Consider the following 18554-nt stretch of genomic DNA (forward strand, 5'->3'; position numbering starts at 1 on the left):
AAAAGAATGTATTAATGGATTTCATGAGATGACTTCAACAGCAACTGGAGTAATCTGTTCCTGTTTACAGCCCAAAGAAATCACTTGGAGCCCATCGAGAGTGTTTCCCCCAGTACGAGCATGCATGTTTTCATCACATCTTGCTGCTGTGACTTTTCTGGCTGATCCCAGTGCAGGTGGGGGACTTCCTCGGGGCACATTCATTTATGCCACTTCTCCAGTTCCTGTGCAGGTAAGAACTGACAACCATACAGCAGCTTCTTCGCTTAATATTTAGTAATGCATGAAAAGTAAAACTTTTCTATTTTGCCTATAGCTTGTAAATAACTTCTCTCTATTTCTAGGCACCATCGTTCTACTGGGAAATTGAAATAGTTTCCTATGGAGATACAGATGATGACACTGGTCCCATAGTTTCATTCGGATTTGCTACAGAGGCAGAAAAACGGGATGGGGCTTGGACAAACCCAGTGGGCACCTGTCTTTTTCATAAGTATGTTGGAGATGCACATCAAAAATCAGTCTTGCTCAGTACACTTGTAGGCTCCTTAGAGAGAATGTTATAAGCTCGTTGTGGCAGGCAGCAGGTACATTTAGAATTTCGCCTGTACTGTAGTTGTGTAGACTTCAGTTGCTGTTGAGTTGCAATCAGTTCAGAGCTCTTGTTAATTTCCTTCTTCTTGTATCAATTCTTAGCAATGGGCGAGCAGTGCATTACAATGGCTCCAGCTTGCTGCAGTGGAAGAGCGTTCGACTGGATGTCACTCTGTCCCCTGGTATGTAAAAGGACAGCTAATTAGCTTAACTGGTGCATCAAAAACATTCCCTTTGAATGTAGGGGAAACTGTAGGTGAGACAAGAGGTTAATCTGTGCTGTTCTTTTGATGATGCTGTATTTTGATAGGTGATGTAGCTGGAATTGGATGGGAAAGAACAGAAGGAACTCCACCCCCACCGGGGCAGCCTGCTAAAGGCAGAGTTTATTTTACTTACTGTGGGCAGCGACTTGGGCCATACCTAGAAGATGTCTCTGGTGGAATGTGGCCAATTGTTCACATACAGAAAAAGGTGAGTTCTTAACATAAACGTCTTGTTCGATATATGTGTCATTTTGGTAATTGAATTGAGTTAAGGCTCAAATTGTCATGCTGAACTTTTAATACTCTTTCACAGGTATTAGATAAAGCCAGCTCAATCCATTCTATGTAACATTTCTAGCTATAGAACAGTAGAGTGGTGGTTTTTATCTTTATTGCATTTCTCCGAGCGCTCGTTTTCTTCCCAGTGTGCACGTTTGTGTTGTTACTGTTTGGAACTTTCTCCCCTGCAGAACACTCAACATGCAGCTACTTGATGACACTGCATTGTTCTGTGCCAGTAGCCCTTCTGTTATTATTCTTTCCCAGCGGTGACCTTGCCACAAAGTGTATTAGCTAAATATGCTATGACTTGAAGTTAGGGGAGAAAAAAGTGGAAGTTCAAAGTTTGTGGTTGACAGCTTAGTACTTTCCCAGCTGCATCCAGTTTTACAGCCAGTAACGCTGGGACAGCTGTGTGGTAAAGGGGAGGACCTCAGAAACCCCCGGGTCATCTAAATTCTTTATCTGTACTTTGTTGCAGAACACAAAAGTCCGTGCTAATTTTGGATCTCGCCAATTTGCCTATGCTGAAGGCCAAGCTCACAGGAACGCTGCTGATCTGTGCATTGACCTGGCTGAAGAAATCAGTGCCAACTTCGAGGCGCTGCCGTTTGCGATGGCTTCCGACAGCGATAATGACGCTGGCACCAGCATAGCTTCTGATCCTGGGACCCACGGACCTCCCTGCAGAATTGCTGCTGTTGCTACGGCTCAACAACGTAAAGTGATGGGTGATGTTTTTTAAAAGGCTCTGAGAGAAAAGTTACAATCGCTTAAATAGGGCTGAAGCACATTCTGACTGTTTGTAGATACTGCCTGCTTAGGTAAAGCAGTACAGTAATTATTGGCAAGCATGCGCTTGTTTTGCTTAAGACGAGGCAATTAAAAAGAATAATCTTAGATTGATCTTCCTTTCTGCAGATGCAACGTATCCCAAAAATCTCACTGAATAGTTCTGCCTGCCTGCTGGCCTCTTGTGGTCTCAAGATCTGTGTATGTATTTTGCAGAGTATGACAGTGACACGTCTTGTCACTACAAAATGGAACTAAGCTATGAGAACTTCATCACGTCAGGGCCTGATCCTCATCCCCCTCCCATTGCAGATGATGAAAGCGATGATGACGATGATGATGATATTCCCAGGGTGAGCAGTATGGCAAGCACTGCTTGCTATCCCTTGTAGTCTAAATATGGATTTTTGTAATTCAGATTTTTAAGTTTCTTGCTACAATGCTATTTTAAGGAAAGTAGAGCTGGAATTAACAACTTTTCTTCCTTTTTGTTACTCTAAATGTTTTTCCTCTCTGCAGGAGGACCACTATGCTCTGCTGGTTAAAGCATGGGAAACTAAAGTTTTCCCTACAATTAGAAGAAGATTCCGTAACGAGGCTGAGAGGAAATCTGGGCTGGATCAAATTAAAGGAGCCTTACAGTTAGGTATGGCTGTGTTTCCTTCCATGCAGCTGTTTTATCCTTGCCATTTCTGCACATCATAGCATCTGTGTTTCGTTTGTTTTACTGTATTTGGGGCTGGAAAATAAGTTTTTTCACTTGCTGTTTTTGCCGAGAACTTAGAATTTGTTCTGAGGTCATGATTTTAACCTGCTTAACCCTTTTACTTGCATTGATTATTTTAAACAAGGAAAATGGTTTTAGAAATTGTGGAAGAATCTGATGTAGTGCCCTGAATTTAGACATGGATCCAGAAATACTTTGGAGTAATGGTTTGGGAAGGAATTATTTACACATAGTTCTGAAGAACTTCAGTAAAAGAGAATTTGTAAGCAAACACAGTTCTGCCAATATGACACATCCGTGGGGAAGTCACAGAACGAGCAGAGTGAGAAGTGAGAAGCTGGAGCTCTGATAAGTCCTGTCAGGAAAGCTCTGCTCCCTGTCTATTGTGTACTGAGCGATTTTCTGAGGAATTGGGTATCTCATCTGCCTAGGACATTAATGAGAAGAGTCATTCTTAGGCCATCAAGGGTGTTCATTTCAAGTAGAGCGGGGAGATTAACCAGCCTTCCTTTCTGTCTGCCAGGAATGGTTGATATAGCACGACAAACTGTAGAGTTCCTGTACGAGGAAAACGGAGGCATCCCAAGAGACCTCTACCTTCCTACCATTGAGGATATCAAAGATGAAGCAAATAAGTTTACGATCGATAAAGTACGGAAAGGTAAACTCAGCCACGAGCCTGTTAAGCAATAGGAAGCCAAGGGGCTCTGGTGCCTGGGATGTCTTTTGTAATTCATAAGTCTGAGGAAGATGCTGAGCCCTGTGTTGTTTTCTGCCCAGGTCTCACTGTTGTGACTCGCTCTCCTGACAGTAACAACGTCACCAGCAGTGCTGTTGGAACAGCTTTACCCAAGTTTGCTATTCGGGGAATGCTGAAGACATTTGGTCTTCATGGTGTCGTCCTGGATGTTGATTCAGTGAGTAAAGATGCACGGAAGGGTGTTTAATGTGTCAGCATTTATGTGTCTGTGTGCAGTCATGATTAAGTGTACTGCAGTGCTTACAGTACTGACCTGGTGCACTTTTTTGAAGGAAAAAACCCTGTGTTTTACAGTGTTATTTGTGGTGTTGCAGGTGAATGAACTGGTACAAGTCGAGACCTATCTCAGAAGTGAGGGAGTGCTGGTAAGATACTGGTATCCTATCGACATGTTAGAAAGGCCTCCTGCTGGTTATAGGAGGACTGCAACAAATGGATTGGTTACCCTGGACAATACCAACATCCAAATTCACAGGTAAAGAAAAGAAGCAAAATTGGAGAACTTCTGATTACCTGATTCAGTCTACCGTGGAGTTTTGGTAGGAAAGATGCACTCACGACAGCACGTTATCTGATTTTTGTACGAAGACAGGATCTTCTCTCTTACTAAAATAGTTGTTTGTTTTTTAAATGGGTATTTTTCTCCCTAAGGTTTTAAAGACATGAAGCAGTAAAAGATTTTTTTTTTAAGCATCATTAACATGCAGCTGGTTTTGCACAACCTGAGCAATTTCCTGGGGCTTAAATTTACAAAAAAAGGTGGAATGATGTCAGAGAGGAGGGGACAGGCATGTGTTCTTAAATGCTGAATAAGACTTAGCCACATGAAAGTGTTTTTACGTGTGTCTGCCTAACAGGTATCATCTTTCAGGCTTTTGATTCTTGTCCCATCAGTCAATTGATCTCTAAGAGCTCAAGAATTCTGGACTTGCTTTGTAGAACTTCTAATTTGAAAGCTTTAATTTGGTACCAGATTTAGGTGGGCTGACTAAAAAAGATTTGGATTTCCTTGAACCATTAATGAGAATAAACTGTGTTTGGATTCAAAGGCAGCTTACTGGATTGTGTGTTAAGGGTGTTGAAGCAAGTGTTTTGCTCTTTGTGTTCTCCAGAGAGCTTTTGAGAAGTGAAGCTGCTCTGGCCAAGCTGTACTGCCGCATGGCTCTCCTCAACATCTTTGCCCCCAAATCTCCACATATGTTCACCCGTCTGTTCCATATCCCTGCTATCCGTGACATCACTCTGGAGCACCTGCAGTTGCTATCCAACCAACTTCTTGCACCACCTCTTCCTGGTAAACGCTGATTTTTATCACAGCTATTTCTCTGATACAGTGGTTTTCTGTGGCCAGAAGAAATCTGAGGTTGGGCACTAATTAATTGTTAATTGTCTCAATGGGCTCTTTGATGTTATTACCTTAATGATACGATACTGAAGTTAAATTATTGCTAATGATGGAATTTATGTGTGCTCGAGGAAGTTCAGAGACTCTCCTGAGATTCCATTCAGAGTGCTGCTGTCCCTGTGTTGCTGTTGGCCTTCTGTTGAGCGGGGTGGGGTGGGGGTGAGGGGAGTATCCATATGGGATACCTGTAAGGAAACTAAATGCCAGTTGGGTCTCAGTCTTCAAAACTCAACTATTCTTCATTTCACAAAGTGGTTTGTCCTTTTCCTACTGGAATCACAGATCTGATTAGAGAATGTATGTGCTGAATCATGGAAAAGGATCTTGGGCTAATTCAAGTGAGTGTTAATAAAGGCAATTATTGTGACAAAGCTATTCTGCATGCAAAGAGATGCATAATGTGGCTGAGACATAAGGAGGAAAGAGGAAATGCCAAACGTAAGCTGTCAATAATTGAAAGCAAATAGCTGCCATTGGAGACAGTGCTCTTAACTCCTTCAGTGACTTTGAAACTTGGCTACCTCTAACAGATGCTGTGTTGTAACAACCTTCTGCAGAGTACAGCATTACTTTGCATGGCTTTGAGAATAATTTACAAGCTTTTCTTTTTCCCTTTTTTAGTTTAAAAGTAGTCTAATCCAGATTATGCTAATGTATGCAATTTCCAGACTGGGACTTTGGTGAATTGCCCACTCCTCTGTGCTCTGCATTTTGATTTTTTTATTAACTCCAGAGTGACAACCATGGGATGTTGGCTTGATACCCACTCAAAGCCACTCAAAGCTGTCTTGTCTGTGTATGGGGACAGCTTGAGGACAGATGAAGCTGCCTTCACCTCATCTGGAATGAGTATGGAAGAAAGCTGATCATTTGTCTTTGCTGTATTTATGCAGTAAATGAAGATGTCTGTTTTTGCATGTGGAACAAAACAAAGCAGCTGTGAACTCTTACAGCTCAGCATATGTCTGACAGGCCTCCCTGAGGGTGGCTTTAAGACAGATGCAGAATACAGCTGGCATTTAGAGGGCTAGCCCATCTGGAAACAACCGTGTTAGGAAGTAGGTTTGGTCGTGGAAGGATTGTTTTTACTGCTGACCTTGGGAAGAGGATTGCACTTGCTCAGGATTGAAAGTAACAGTTTGTAATGTCCAAGTATTTAAGAACTTATTTTTCCATTGTCTATTTCACAGAGTGCATGAAAATTTGATCTCCAAATTTGTTCTATTTTACATGTTACAGATGGAACAATCAGTTCAAGTTCCATTCTTTTGGCCCAGTCACTGCAACACTGCATCCATTCCCAAAACTGTGCTGCTACAGACCTCTTCTACCAGGGCAATTCACAGGCCATCAGAGAGTGGCTGACTGTTGCCATCACTCGGACTCTGCATCAAGGAGAGGAGAGCCTGTTAGATCTCACGAAACAGATCTGCTCCTTTTTGCAGGTACAATATTTAGTAATTTCTTGAGAGCAGTGTTGTTCTCAGGGCCTGCCTTCTGTGTAAGAAGCCTTTGGTTTGTATGTGATTCTAACTTCTGTAATCGCAGAATCACAACTTTCTTAATAGCATCTGTCAGGCTGAATTGTTTCTCTAGCTGGGTTATACCACTATTTTGGTTGTACTGGGGACACAGAAAGCATAAGCAGTAGCAGTACAGCAGATCATACTCAAATGAAGAAGCCTCACACTACATCATTACTTGTAGTGATATATTTTACTTGAAAAAGAGGAGGCAGGTGGTTTGCTGCTGCTGCCTGGGAGCTTTCATTATGAAATGTTGCATTACAGACTGCACCAGAACAGTTTCCTGCTGAGGAATTCCCAATTTCGGAATCCAAAGTCAACATGGATGTTAATTTTCCTGGGGCTGCGTTTGTAATTGTGTCCTGTAAGGAAAGCCAGTCTGGATTCCGCAAAGAGTAAGTCAGTCACTGAGGGTCTGACAATGACACAGCTGAAAGGCATTGCTGCCTGTGCTGCTTGAGTCTCTGTGAATCCTGAGTATGCAGGGGCTCATTTTGCAGATTTTTCTCTTCTCAGAGACTCATTTTCTGAGTGCTGGGGGGTAAATATTGCAAGGTCTTTAATCTTGCTGTCACTGGGTTGAGATTTTTGGTAATTACATTGAAGCCACATTGTTCTTTCTCTTTTCTTAGTTCTTCCCTGTATAAAGCTCCTTGGGCTCGAGTGCTTGTGTATGGGCTGGGGCACAAAGTGAAGAGGAATGGCCAGTTAAACCTGATTGAGGCAGTGTGTTACCCTCGAGACGCCTCTCCAACCAACACAGGCCTAACGCCTCCCCCAACAACCAATCAGTACCCGTCAGTGATCACTCCTACAGACAAAGTGCACATCAAACTGGGTAAAAAGCAATAGCATGGACACGGCTTCTACCTGTACTGTGTGGCGCGGAGTCGTGACGCGTGTGTTCTCTGACCTTTTTGCTTAGGAGTGTCTCCTCCTCCTGGAGCTGTGCTGGTCTTGCATTCTCTTCCCCTCGAGTTCCCCCTGGCAATGGCGTTCACAGAACAGCTGTTAACTTGGAAGCTGGAAGATGTGGATGGGAAATCAGAAGATGAACTGGACACTATTCCTCCTTCAGTTCTTCTGCAAGTAGTGGAGTTTTTAGGTGAGAACGCAGTGTTTTGACTTGGCGATGAGCCAAAGTAGTGTGCAGGTTCAGCTTGAGGGTTTGAAAGAGAAGAAATAAAAGAGAAATGATGGAATTTCTGAGCTTTTTCATTATATTAAAATTATACTCACAAAAAAAATCTACTTACACACATGTCTTGAAGCAGTCTTCCTGGCTTTCTCTCTGATGACATACATCCTTTGGAATGACCTGTAGTTGTTTGCTTTTTCAGTGTTGCTGTTGTAACTTTCAATAGTAAAGCTACTGATAATGAAACAGTGCTGACTCCAGTGCCTTGTCTTTCGCACACAGGGAACTTTCTGTGGACAACTGACATGGCAGCATCTGTGAAGGAATTGATGTTTCATCTCTTGGCTGAATTGCTTCGCAAAATTCACAATCTGGAACAGAAAAAAAATCCTGCAGGATTGTCATCTTCTATTGCCCTTCAGCTGAATCCCTGTCTAGCTATGCTTATGGCCCTGCAGTCAGAACTCCACAAGCTGTATGATGAAGAAACACAAAACTGGGTGTCAGGAAATGCATGCGGTGGTTCTGGTGTTGGAGCAGCTGACCAAGGGAGATTTTCAACATACTTTCATGCTCTGATGGAAGTTTGCCTTGCTGTAGCAGAAGTAACTCTACCCATCAATATGAGCGTAGCAGCTAATGTGATATCTTCAACGAGTGCACCAAATCTTAGTGACTCTTCTTCCTCATCTTCATCTTCTCCAGGACAGACACCACAGAGTCCAAGCTTACTGTCAAAGAGGAAAAAAGTCAAAATGAAGCGAGAAAAGACATCATCTTCAGGCAAAAGATCTTCATCCAGAGCTGCTGAAACAGATGCTGCAATCCTCAATATAGGAGGAAGCAAGCCTGAGGATATGTTATGGTTTCATAGAGCACTGACTTTGCTTATCATTCTCAGACACCTGACGAAAAAGGATCCACAAGGGTTGGGTGTGACAAACGATGCTGTAGCAGATGCGTGTCAGGCACTGGTAGGACCCACAGCTCACAGCCGTTTGCTCGTCATTTCTGGAATACCAACTCACTTGGAGGAGGGTACTGTCAGAAATGCAATCAGGAAGGCGTGCAATGCGCATGGTGGAGTCTTCAAGGATGAAATCTACATCCCTCTGCAGGAAGAGGATCCTAAAAAAATCAAGGACAAAGCAGAAGGAGGAGAATGCAGAACTGAGCTGGAGAAGCCGACTGTTTCAAGTAGTGCAGACAGTCTGGATATCAGCAGCTCTAGCAGTGTCACACCTGCTATGAGCGTTAGTGCGTCAGCATCTACGAGCCAGGCTTCCCTGTGCAGCTCACAGGGCATCTCCCGGACTGTGAGTGACATCTCCGTGGATCAGTACCAGGCTGGGCTGGAACTGGCTATCCCACCAGGACTGCTAGAGCCACACGTTTCCAGCCAGGAGAGCTTGGATCTGTCGCACTGCAGTACTGGGAGCCTGGGCAGCCTGGGCAGCCTCGGGGAGCCGCTGGACAATGTAGAAACGGCGTCGGTGTCTGACGTCGGGTCGATGTACACAGTCACATCTCTGGACAACCAGCAGCTTCTGTCGCGGCCAATCAAAGGTTTTGCTGTTGTGGAGGTAATGGCTTTCAGTCAGGAAGGGGCACTTGTTTGGTTTTTGTTTTTAATTAATCAAATATAAAGCAGAGTGGTCTGCAGACTTCATCTTAGGGAATCTTTAAACCACCAGTTTCTGGAGAGAATACGTAAAGGCAAAGATCTGTTCATATCCTCTTTCACATAACTTTCTTCAGAGACTTACTACCAGCTACTGCTGGAGATTAATTTTGAGATTAAGGCAGATCTTTAACGTTTAATGGCTACATTTTCATGTATTTTAAACCATCTGTGTATCTGTATAAGTTGCTTTAGGAGAGATGAGAGACGTTTGCTGATGTCTGATTCAAAATTAATTTTAAAACATTATAGGTATCTATCATTGATGCCAGATCTGTCCAGGTTTTCAGCTCTGCACGAGAGCCTTCTTTGTTACACTAACTGCCAGCTGCAGGTTTACCAGAAGCTTGCCGAAGTGCTGCCATTTTGATAGCTTGTGAATTGAGAGAGATGTCTGTACGTAGTCTGGGGTTATACCTGATAGGAGAAAATCAGCTTATTCAGAGCAAAAACCCTCAATTGCTATTCTTAAGTCATTAACTGACAAGGAGACACCAGTGCTGAAATAAGCCATCAAGTGTGTATGGAAATCTGTCAGCATATTCACCAACTCCAACTCTGTAGCTGCACTGATAATGATGCTTGACAGTTATTGTGGAAAGTGAAGGAAACAATTGTTCCTGTTCCCAATTCTGCGTAGCTGAGACTTCAAGGCTTGTGCTGTTGTACTTATTTTTCTAAATGGAGAATTGAAGCAAATCAACAGAGTTGCAAATAACGACAGGTTACTCATGTGAAACTTCCAGCTTTGTCTCTGGTATTTCTAAGGGCTGTCTCCAGGCTAAGAAAAGGAACACTTTCAGAGCTGTGCATGATGAGCTCACAGCACGATGGTTGGAGTTGCCAGATTATCATAAAAGGGGATTTTTTCTAGGTGGAGCCTGAACTATGTTGTCAAATGATTAATGTAGAAGAATGGTAAGAGAGATGCAATACCAATTATCCATATGGGGAGGAGAGAAAGCTTAGTATGCAAGTTAATCTAACTGATTTCGTTATTTGTACAGATACGGTCAAGAGCTAAAATAGAGAAAATCCGAGCCAGCCTGTTTAACAGTAGTGATCTTATTGGCTTGTCGAGTCTGGATGGTGAAGATGAGCTGATGGAAATGTCAACTGAAGAGATTTTAACTGTTTCTACTGTAAATCAGAGTTTATTTGACACACAAGGGAGCCCGGCTCTAGAAGACTACTTCAATGATAAGTCAATAAAAGGTTTGTGCTTTTCATGCTGGCAAATATCTCCCTTGTTGTGACGTACAGGGAATCAGATTCTGTGATTATCCAAATAATAATTATTGTTAAGCCAATAAAAAAAAAAGGATGGTGTTTGATTCTGTTGAAAATGGGGTATTAGAGTTCAGAGGAGTCAGATCTGCTGGTAGAACTTTTCATGGCTACTTTCTATTGGTGCAACTGGTGTGTGATAGAATGTTTGATCTGAATGCAAAGTTTATTACACGTTTCAAACCCTGAAGGCTTATCGTGGCATTTTATTCCCTATTGCATTTTTTCCTTTTTTTTGTATTAGGTGAGAAGTTGGTCCCCGGTGCTCGGGAGGTCCTTACAGAAATATTTAAAAGCTGTGTCCATTCTGAGCAAATGCTGAGCCTGACTCCAACAAAACCCATTAAGGTTGCTGATATCTATCTTAGTAAAGAGCAGATAAATTCTCAGACTCCTGGAAACCTTCTTCATGTGTTCTTCACAAATGTCCGCCCTCCAAAGAAGGTGCTGGAGGACCAGCTTACCCAGGTAGCGCTTTGAAAACTCTTTTCAGGATTTTTTTGTGTAACCCAAAAGCATTGGTTAATCATTCATTTCCTGTGTTGGAAGATTCTAAGGAAATACGGTGTGCCCAAGCCGAAATTTGACAAGAGCAAATACAACAAAGCAGGCAAAGAACAGCATCCAGTGAAGGTTGTGAGCACCAAGCGCCCCGTTACAAAACCACCCACAAAAGAAAAGTCCATGCTCAACAGCGTCAGGTTAGTGCCTCCAGCCTCCTGGCAGTTAGGAAACATTTGATTTCTCTTTAGGATCCAGATTGTTTTTTCCTCTGTGTTTCCTTGTACTGTGATTGGAAGAGGAAAAAAGGATTTGGAAAACATTTAGGACATTCAAGTGATGATGTGGCTTTTTTTAACAGACGTAAGAAAACTTTTAATGTTCATTTCGTCCCTTAGCCGAACTGCTTTGAGTGAGAAGAAACCTACTGTAAAGCCAAAGTCTCCTGAGAAGAGCAAACCTGAAGAGAAGGACCCTGAAAAGTCTCCCACAAAGAAACAAGAAGGTAGTAACTCTATAGGACTCTTCTTCAGTGTTAGCAACTTAGAAAGCAGACATGTTTTTGGACTCCCATGCTTAAACAGCGTCATGATAGGTTTGGATTGCCTTTGTTTTTACGTAGGCTAGCGCAGGTTTTTTTCATTAACTGTTTGATGGTTCTGTCTCTACTGTCAGTTCCTGAGGAGAAGTATTTGACACTGGATGGATTTCACAGATTTGTTGTTGACCGATCCAAGCAGGATATCCGTAGTGTGTGGAGAGCTATTCTGTCCTGTGGATACGATCTGCACTTTGAAAGGTGAGTTCTAGAAACCTCTTCTAAAAGATGATGATAATTCTGAATGTGCTCACTTTGAACAAGTGCTCCGACTCCATGTGGCATGTCGTCCCAGGTGTGATGCCATTTGCATTTCAGATGTGCCTGCATTGATGCAAGACATGCACAGAAAGCATCTCGAAAATGGACACTGGAAATGGACGTAGCTCTTGTTCAGTACATCAACAGGCTTTGTCGTCACCTCGCCATTACACCAGCACGACTCCATCCACATGAAGTATATTTGGATCCAGCTGATGCAGCAGATCCTAGAATCTCCTGTCTGTTGAGTACGTATGCTTTGCAGTGTTCAGAGTTGAATATACTTTGTGGTGTTCTTGGTTTTTTTGGTCTTTCTTCCGTACTGTTTGTGTTATGTCAGAAAAGGCACCTGCTGGAACTGCTGCATCTTCTGCAGGGAGCTTCTCAGGGATATCCGGGCTCCCTGGTTTCACACAAAATTGGTTTTCTCAGGTCTGTTTACTGAGCTTGAAGTGACTGCACACAGGGAATACCCTCTTTGCACTGATGCTTACTGGAGGACTTTAATTAGATAGCTCCATTTATTCAGGGCACTGTTCCCTGCAGTCAGCACTGATATTGTCTGTGGCAGAACTTCAGTGCAGCTTCCTCTTTTCTGCTTCAGCTTGGGGAAAGTAAGGAGAAGGATTTAAAGGGTAGCACTGAAATCACTAAGCTCTCTGGGTTTCCTACCTCTTCTTGTGCTCTCTACCATACTGTCCTGCATTTTATGTTTGCACTGAAGCTTTTCTTGGCAGCAGATCTGGCTGTCATGCAGCAGCTGGGATGTTCCTTTGGAGATACTGACTGGAGCCTCTGCAGGCTGGCGGAGCACTGAGTCCAGGTCCTCCAAGGAGAGCCTTGGCTGTTCTCTGGCACCACAGTACCTTTGGCAGCACTGTCAGAAATGCATTGCAAGCTTTGTGTGCTCTCCAAGTGTACCTTCTAGGTCAGGCTGGAATGGGAACTTACCTGGTGAGTTTAGCTTGGAGGAAGTAAAAAAAGAAAGGTTGAATTTCAATTCCTTACCCTGCGAGACTTCACTCACCTAAATCCTGTTCAAAGCACTGAGTTCCTTTTGAGAACATCTCCAGATGAATGCAAGTTCACTAATGGTGAAAGACAGGGGACTCGGTTACCAGAGATAAAGCATCCAGGAAGGGGTGTCATGGTTCACTGCTGTGCTACCGTTATCTGCTCTCATGGTGGGTCTTGAGAGTCTGTATAAATAAGAGCTCCTGTGGCTCCTGGGCTGGCTCTACTGGGAGGATGGACTTCACAGCAGGTGGAGAGTATCTTCAGCTCTGGCTGAACTTTTCTTCCTCAGACGTTCCTGTTGAAAGTCTGCGCCTGCGGTTTGCACTGCTTCAGTCTCTCAATACGACGCTGGAGACGTTCTTCTTACCGCTGGTGGAGCTGCGGCAGACTGAGATGTACAGTAACAGCATTGCTGCCCTGCTGCAGGAGGCCAAAGGTCAGCTTCTCAGGGAGCATGAGTGTAGCCTGAAGGGGCGTTATCTTTCCTCTAGCATTACTGTAAAAACACCTGGTTTCTGAAAGAAATTTGGCAAAGTGTTCCTGATTTATGTGGTTACTGGTGGAGTTGCTAGGATCTATTTATACCATGTTAGAACTGTGGTCAGCCGTGTCCTAGTCCAGTGCTGCCCTTCCAGCACGTATCGGCAGCAAATGCTTAATAATTGAAGATGTGGGTTAGCCATCCATCTCTTAGCTACCTAAAGAAGATGCAATTACTGCTTGAGCACTGTCCATCAAAGATTTTCAGCAAGTAAGAAGGGCGGATTAACTGCATCAAAACTTGCTTTTCTTTATTTAGGTTTAATCTTCTATGACACAAAAATAACCGTGATGAACAGAGTGCTGAATGCCACTGTGCAAAGAACTGCTGATCACGCAGCCCCAGAAATCACCTTGGATCCCTTGGAAATAGTTGGAGGTAAGGAAAACGTTTATCCTCTTCAAAATTCATTGTAATCCGTTGTAAGGCATCAGAGCTGTCTTACTGAAGCTCAGATGCTTATTAATGCAAAATACTCTGCATATGGGGATGATGTTTTTCTTCTGTTTGTTTTTAAATAGGGGAGATCCGTTCTTCAGAGAACTCCTACTTCTGCCAGGCAGCAAGGCAGCTGGCCTGTGTGCCATCCTCGCAGCTCTGCGTCAAACTCGCCAGTGGTGGGGATCCTACGTATGCCTTCAACATCCGCTTCACAGGGGAGGAGGTCCATGGAACAAGTGAGTTGGGAATGGGCTTACCAGCGCGGGTCACATCGGGTGCAGTTGTGAGAACTTACTCCAGGTGGAATCTGAGTTTCTACCAGGTTGTGGCTTGTGTTAACTTTAGAGAGTAGCATTTACTTGTCGTGTTTGTTTTCATGCACGTGGGAGGGGGGGAAAAAGCATCCAGGAGTTAAGCAAGCCAGACATCTTTTAGCTAATAGAGCAGGAAGCATCTGGGCATGCAATTTTGCTGACTAGAGATAGGAAATGTTTTTATGCAATGTTCATCCCACATTTCCCATTTTCTTCAGGTTGGTTGATGTTTAGCCATTATAAACTCAGTCTGTGCTGACAGATATGTATGAACTTCAGCTTGTCCTGAACTGAACGGGTGGTGACTGTGATAGGAAACTGCAGGAGGTTTTGCTGCTTTAAAATCTGTCCTTGATTTTGCAGTAAGTGGTATTAAAACTGCATCCTGCTGATACTGGCAAGGAGATGAACAGCATTTCTTGTCATCATCTTAACAATTCTCATGTGACTAGTTAAAGGAACGAATCTAAAAAGGAATAGACATTTTACTGCCCTGCTTCACTTAGTTGGAAGGGAGACAGACTCCTTGAGGCATAGTGGTGCTACTCTTCATCAAAAAGTGTTAAACGTTAATCTTACGGCGTTAAGTAAGATTATTTTGCCTTCTCTTCTGTTTATGCTATTAAAATCAGTGGGGTTTCTTTGTAAATTCTCCTTTATGTGGACCTGTTTGCATGCTGACTTCTTTTTGGGGTGTTGGCTCCATGGATGCCACGTGAGTTGTGTGTAGTCCAGGAATAGGCTTAAATTATTCAAGAGTCACAAAAATCTTGCTTTGCACACATGTTGAATAGTTCATAGGATATCGAGGCAAATACTACCCAGTTGTCAGAAGAAAACTGATCACTGTTATCTGGGTTAATTCAGGCCCCATGTGCTGATTTTAATATCTCCCTTTTGGAAATTCATGGGGGATATGGCATTAGAGGAGAAAAGCCCAAAATGTGCTTTTCATATTGCCAGCTGGTGTCATCTGTCAGGCTGCGTAAAGGAAGATTCCTGGGAGTTGTACCTGTTTCTGAACAAAGGGCTGCCTGAGGCCTGCTTTTCTGGTTGAGGTCCTTTGTTGTTACTGACAGTATCTCTAAAGAGATGTTGTTGCCACAGCTCAGTGTCTTTAATGATTTCTGTACGTTGCCTCACTGCTTATAGGTGTGGAGCTGCACTGCGTGCAGCATAAGGCCCTGTTGGTCATCTTCTAATCGTGTTAGGAATTCCATTTGCAGACCAACTGGTGTGTGTAGCAAGTGTCTGTGCTAGTTCTGTGCAGGGTGCTGGAAGACAGAGCAGCAGTTAGGAATTCAGTAGGAGGCAATTCAGTGAATATCTTTGCATATGAGTATGCTATTAAATTGTGGACGTGAGCATGAGTGCCAGGGCTGGCATCTACCACCACTGTTAGGTCATGTGTCTGTGCAGCTGTGGAGGTTAAGCACATAAGGCTTGAAACGTGATTTCAAGCAGAGCAGCAAATTCTGGATTAAACAGCAATAATAATAAGGCCCTTCGTGGTGTTTTGGTTGTTTTTGTCCCTCTCTCCTGCAGGTGGATCTTTCCGTCACTTCCTCTGGCAAGTTTGCAAGGAGCTGCAGAGCTCCTCACTCTCCCTTCTCCTGTTGTGTCCAAGCTCTGCAGTTAACAAGAATAAGGTGGGATATGTCCATGCAAGAAATGAAGTTGCATGCATTTGAACAGGAGTAGAACAAATTTGGTTAGCAATACAGAATCCAATTGGCTTTATGTATCCAGGCTGTACTTCAGATGCTTCCCACAGCTAAAAGACAGACTCACTGCTAACACAGATACTCAAAAGTTATGTGAATGCTGATTAACTGAGCTTACAAAAGGAAACCAACTTTTATGTTGCTGCTTTTGATCTTTAAGTTATAGGAATGTCACTGCATAATATATAGCCTCTATGCTGTGCTTGAGCAAAACGTGTTGTAGCCACTTCAGTGATATTCATCTTGTTCAGATAGGTGTTTTCAGAATGGTGTTAATTTGTGGACCCACTCTGTGTAAATCTGTTACTAAATACTGGTTTGTTTGTTCTGTTTCTCTGAAGGGGAAGTACATTTTGACACCGAGCCCCATAACCTACGCAGAGGAGCAGCTCTTCCATTTCTTTGGGCAGCTTCTGGGTATTGCAATTCGAGCAGATGTTCCCCTGCCACTCGACCTCCTGCCCTCATTCTGGAAGACTCTGGTCGGAGAGCCGCTGGATCCCGATGTTGATCTCCAGGAAGCTGATATCCTCACCTACAACTACATTAAAAAGTTTGAAAACGTAAGCATTTTTTTCTCTTACTACCTTTTTTTTTTTTCCTCCACAAGTTCGTTGCTCTGATAGCAGGGACACTTTCTGACTGGTGGTGGTTGACTCAGTTGCTAGTAGGTGTTTGTCAGTTGGGCAGGATCATGAATGTCTCAGCTTATAGGTGCGGGATGCTGCATCCTGGTGACTGCAAGAGCTGCTGGATCTCGTGTGCTGCCAGGCACGGTGTAAGAGTTTGTAAAGTGCTGGCTGAAACTCCGCCGTGCCAAATTAAATGATTATGAACCAAAGCAATCTCTGCCTGCTGGTGTCCGTGGTGTCTCCAGCCAATATATCAGTGTGCTTTGTGGTGTACAAAACTGAAGATGAAGTGAGATGCGAGGATAAGATACTCTGACATGTTGGTCGCTATATCTGTACTCTATCTGTGCTTTGTGACAGATAAATGATGAAACTGAACTGGAAGCTTTGTGTGCAGAAATTGCTTCTCAGCATCTAGCAACAGAGAGCCCTGACTGTCCTAATAAGCCATGCTGTAAATTCACCTACCTGACCATGACAGGGGAAGAGGTGGAGCTTTGTCCCAGGGGCAGGCATGTCCCAGTGGGGTGAGTACCAGCTTGACAGGTTGTTGTGGGTTACATGTGGAAAAAGCATCTTGGGAATGATTTTCCAAAAGCCAAGCACTCCCAGGAAGCTTTTGTTAACCAGCTGAAGGCTGGAACAGTGTGGGAACTTCACATTGGTTGAAAGAAACTTGGAGTCTCTGACACTGTTCGTTGCTTTTTGTACCATAAGAAATAAATGGCTGAGGAGCAGTGCTTATGAACTGCTTGCTGGCTTAAGTGAACACCCAGATATAAGGCTTGTGGGAAGTGGGTGACATGAGCACGAGAGAGGAAGAGACACAACTTAGGAAGCATCAGAACACAAATAGATTAATGATGAGACTCAATTATTCAAAAACAATGTCCTTAAAACATCCTGTATGTATGTACAGTTTGAGGGTTGTACAACAGGGTTTCTTTAGCACTCTCCTCTTGAATTTGCCCTTTCAGATGGGAGAACAAAGATGTGTATGCTGCTGCAATCAGGAACTTGAGAATGTGTGAGCTGCAGACTCCGGAGTGCATGACTGCAGTGCGTGCTGGGCTTGGGTCCATCATTCCCCTGCAGCTTCTGACCACGCTCTCCCCTCTTGAGATGGAGCTGAGGACATGTGGGCTTCCATACATCAACCTGGAGTTTCTCAAGGTGTGAAAAACTCTCTATAAAATCTAAAATTCGTGTGCAGTGTGACATATTCTCAACCAAGAGTATTAGCAGTGTTTGCTATTCTCACACAGCAGCAGCAAAGAACTGCACCAGTCCTGCTTGTGAAACAGGAGTGACGTACACCACCAGACTAGGATAAGCCTGTTAGAAAAGCTGATGGGTTGAAAAGATAGGAAATTGCTTATATTAATGGTCTGCCATGGTTGGAATTTGTAATGATTTTGAAAAGGCTGAAGACCCTGGGGTGGGAGGCGTAGATAGCATCACCTTGTGTTGTCTTAGTGTAGGTGGGGAAGATTTATTGAGGGAGAAGACAGCAGCAACGGCCGTGGTGCTTTGTCTCTAGGCACACACCATGTACCAGGTGGGACTGATGGAAACTGATCAGCACATCGAGTTTTTCTGGAGCGCGCTGGAGATGTTCACCCAGGAGGAGCTCTGCAAGTTCATAAAGTTCGCCTGCAACCAGGAGCGAATCCCCTTCACGTGTCCTTGCAAGGACGGGGGTCCCGATACCGCCCACGTCCCGCCTTACCCCATGAAAATAGCCCCCCCCGACGGAGCTGCAGGTGGGTTTGTCTGCTGTCTCTTACAGCTCTGTTCTGCTTACAGTTCTGCTTACACCACGATCATAGTTCTCAGCCTTTTTTAATTAAAGAGCCATCTAAAGTGCAAATAATTGCTGCAAGAGGCATTTAACTGTGGCTGTAAGAAAAGATAACCTGCTTTTAAAACACGTAATTCTGCAAAAGTTGTAATGAAAATTTGAACTGCTTCACACATCTTTAGTCTCTAGAAGGCAGGTATTTGTCCTGTATGCATTTAAAGCGATAGAACCGTCAGAAAATCAGCCTCAGAACTGTGTGGAGGTACAGC

At 43.6% G+C, this 18554-nt stretch overlaps 1 protein-coding gene across 7 annotated transcripts in view; it reads left to right on the forward strand.

Moving 5' to 3' along the window:
- The window catches only part of HECTD4 (HECT domain E3 ubiquitin protein ligase 4), a 66427-nt gene that overhangs the window by 44351 nt on the left and 3522 nt on the right, over positions 1-18554 (forward strand). For 4 of the 7 annotated variants that reach the window (XM_052691331.1, XM_052691334.1, XM_052691332.1 and 1 more), the window contains 30 exons: positions 71-232; positions 345-493; positions 697-776; positions 905-1068; positions 1621-1870; positions 2148-2284; positions 2451-2577; positions 3182-3319; positions 3439-3575; positions 3733-3893; positions 4531-4712; positions 6063-6268; positions 6614-6744; positions 6982-7187; positions 7275-7454; positions 7770-9070; positions 10176-10383; positions 10700-10923; positions 11005-11156; positions 11355-11461; positions 11632-11755; positions 11873-12063; positions 13122-13268; positions 13632-13751; positions 13895-14050; positions 15674-15777; positions 16194-16415; positions 16845-17011; positions 17462-17657; positions 18025-18247. In XM_052691331.1, the coding sequence (XP_052547291.1) occupies positions 71-232; positions 345-493; positions 697-776; positions 905-1068; positions 1621-1870; positions 2148-2284; positions 2451-2577; positions 3182-3319; positions 3439-3575; positions 3733-3893; positions 4531-4712; positions 6063-6268; positions 6614-6744; positions 6982-7187; positions 7275-7454; positions 7770-9070; positions 10176-10383; positions 10700-10923; positions 11005-11156; positions 11355-11461; positions 11632-11755; positions 11873-12063; positions 13122-13268; positions 13632-13751; positions 13895-14050; positions 15674-15777; positions 16194-16415; positions 16845-17011; positions 17462-17657; positions 18025-18247 (6052 nt within the window). The remainder of the gene's footprint in view (positions 1-70; positions 233-344; positions 494-696; positions 777-904; positions 1069-1620; positions 1871-2147; positions 2285-2450; positions 2578-3181; positions 3320-3438; positions 3576-3732; positions 3894-4530; positions 4713-6062; positions 6269-6613; positions 6745-6981; positions 7188-7274; positions 7455-7769; positions 9071-10175; positions 10384-10699; positions 10924-11004; positions 11157-11354; positions 11462-11631; positions 11756-11872; positions 12064-13121; positions 13269-13631; positions 13752-13894; positions 14051-15673; positions 15778-16193; positions 16416-16844; positions 17012-17461; positions 17658-18024; positions 18248-18554) is intronic. The other 3 variants (XM_052691333.1, XM_052691335.1, XM_052691336.1) reach the window with 1 other exon arrangement.

Source organism: Tympanuchus pallidicinctus, unplaced genomic scaffold, assembly GCF_026119805.1.
Source record: "Tympanuchus pallidicinctus isolate F22 unplaced genomic scaffold, pur_lepc_1.0 scaffold28, whole genome shotgun sequence".
Taxonomy (NCBI): Eukaryota; Metazoa; Chordata; class Aves; order Galliformes; family Phasianidae; genus Tympanuchus; species Tympanuchus pallidicinctus.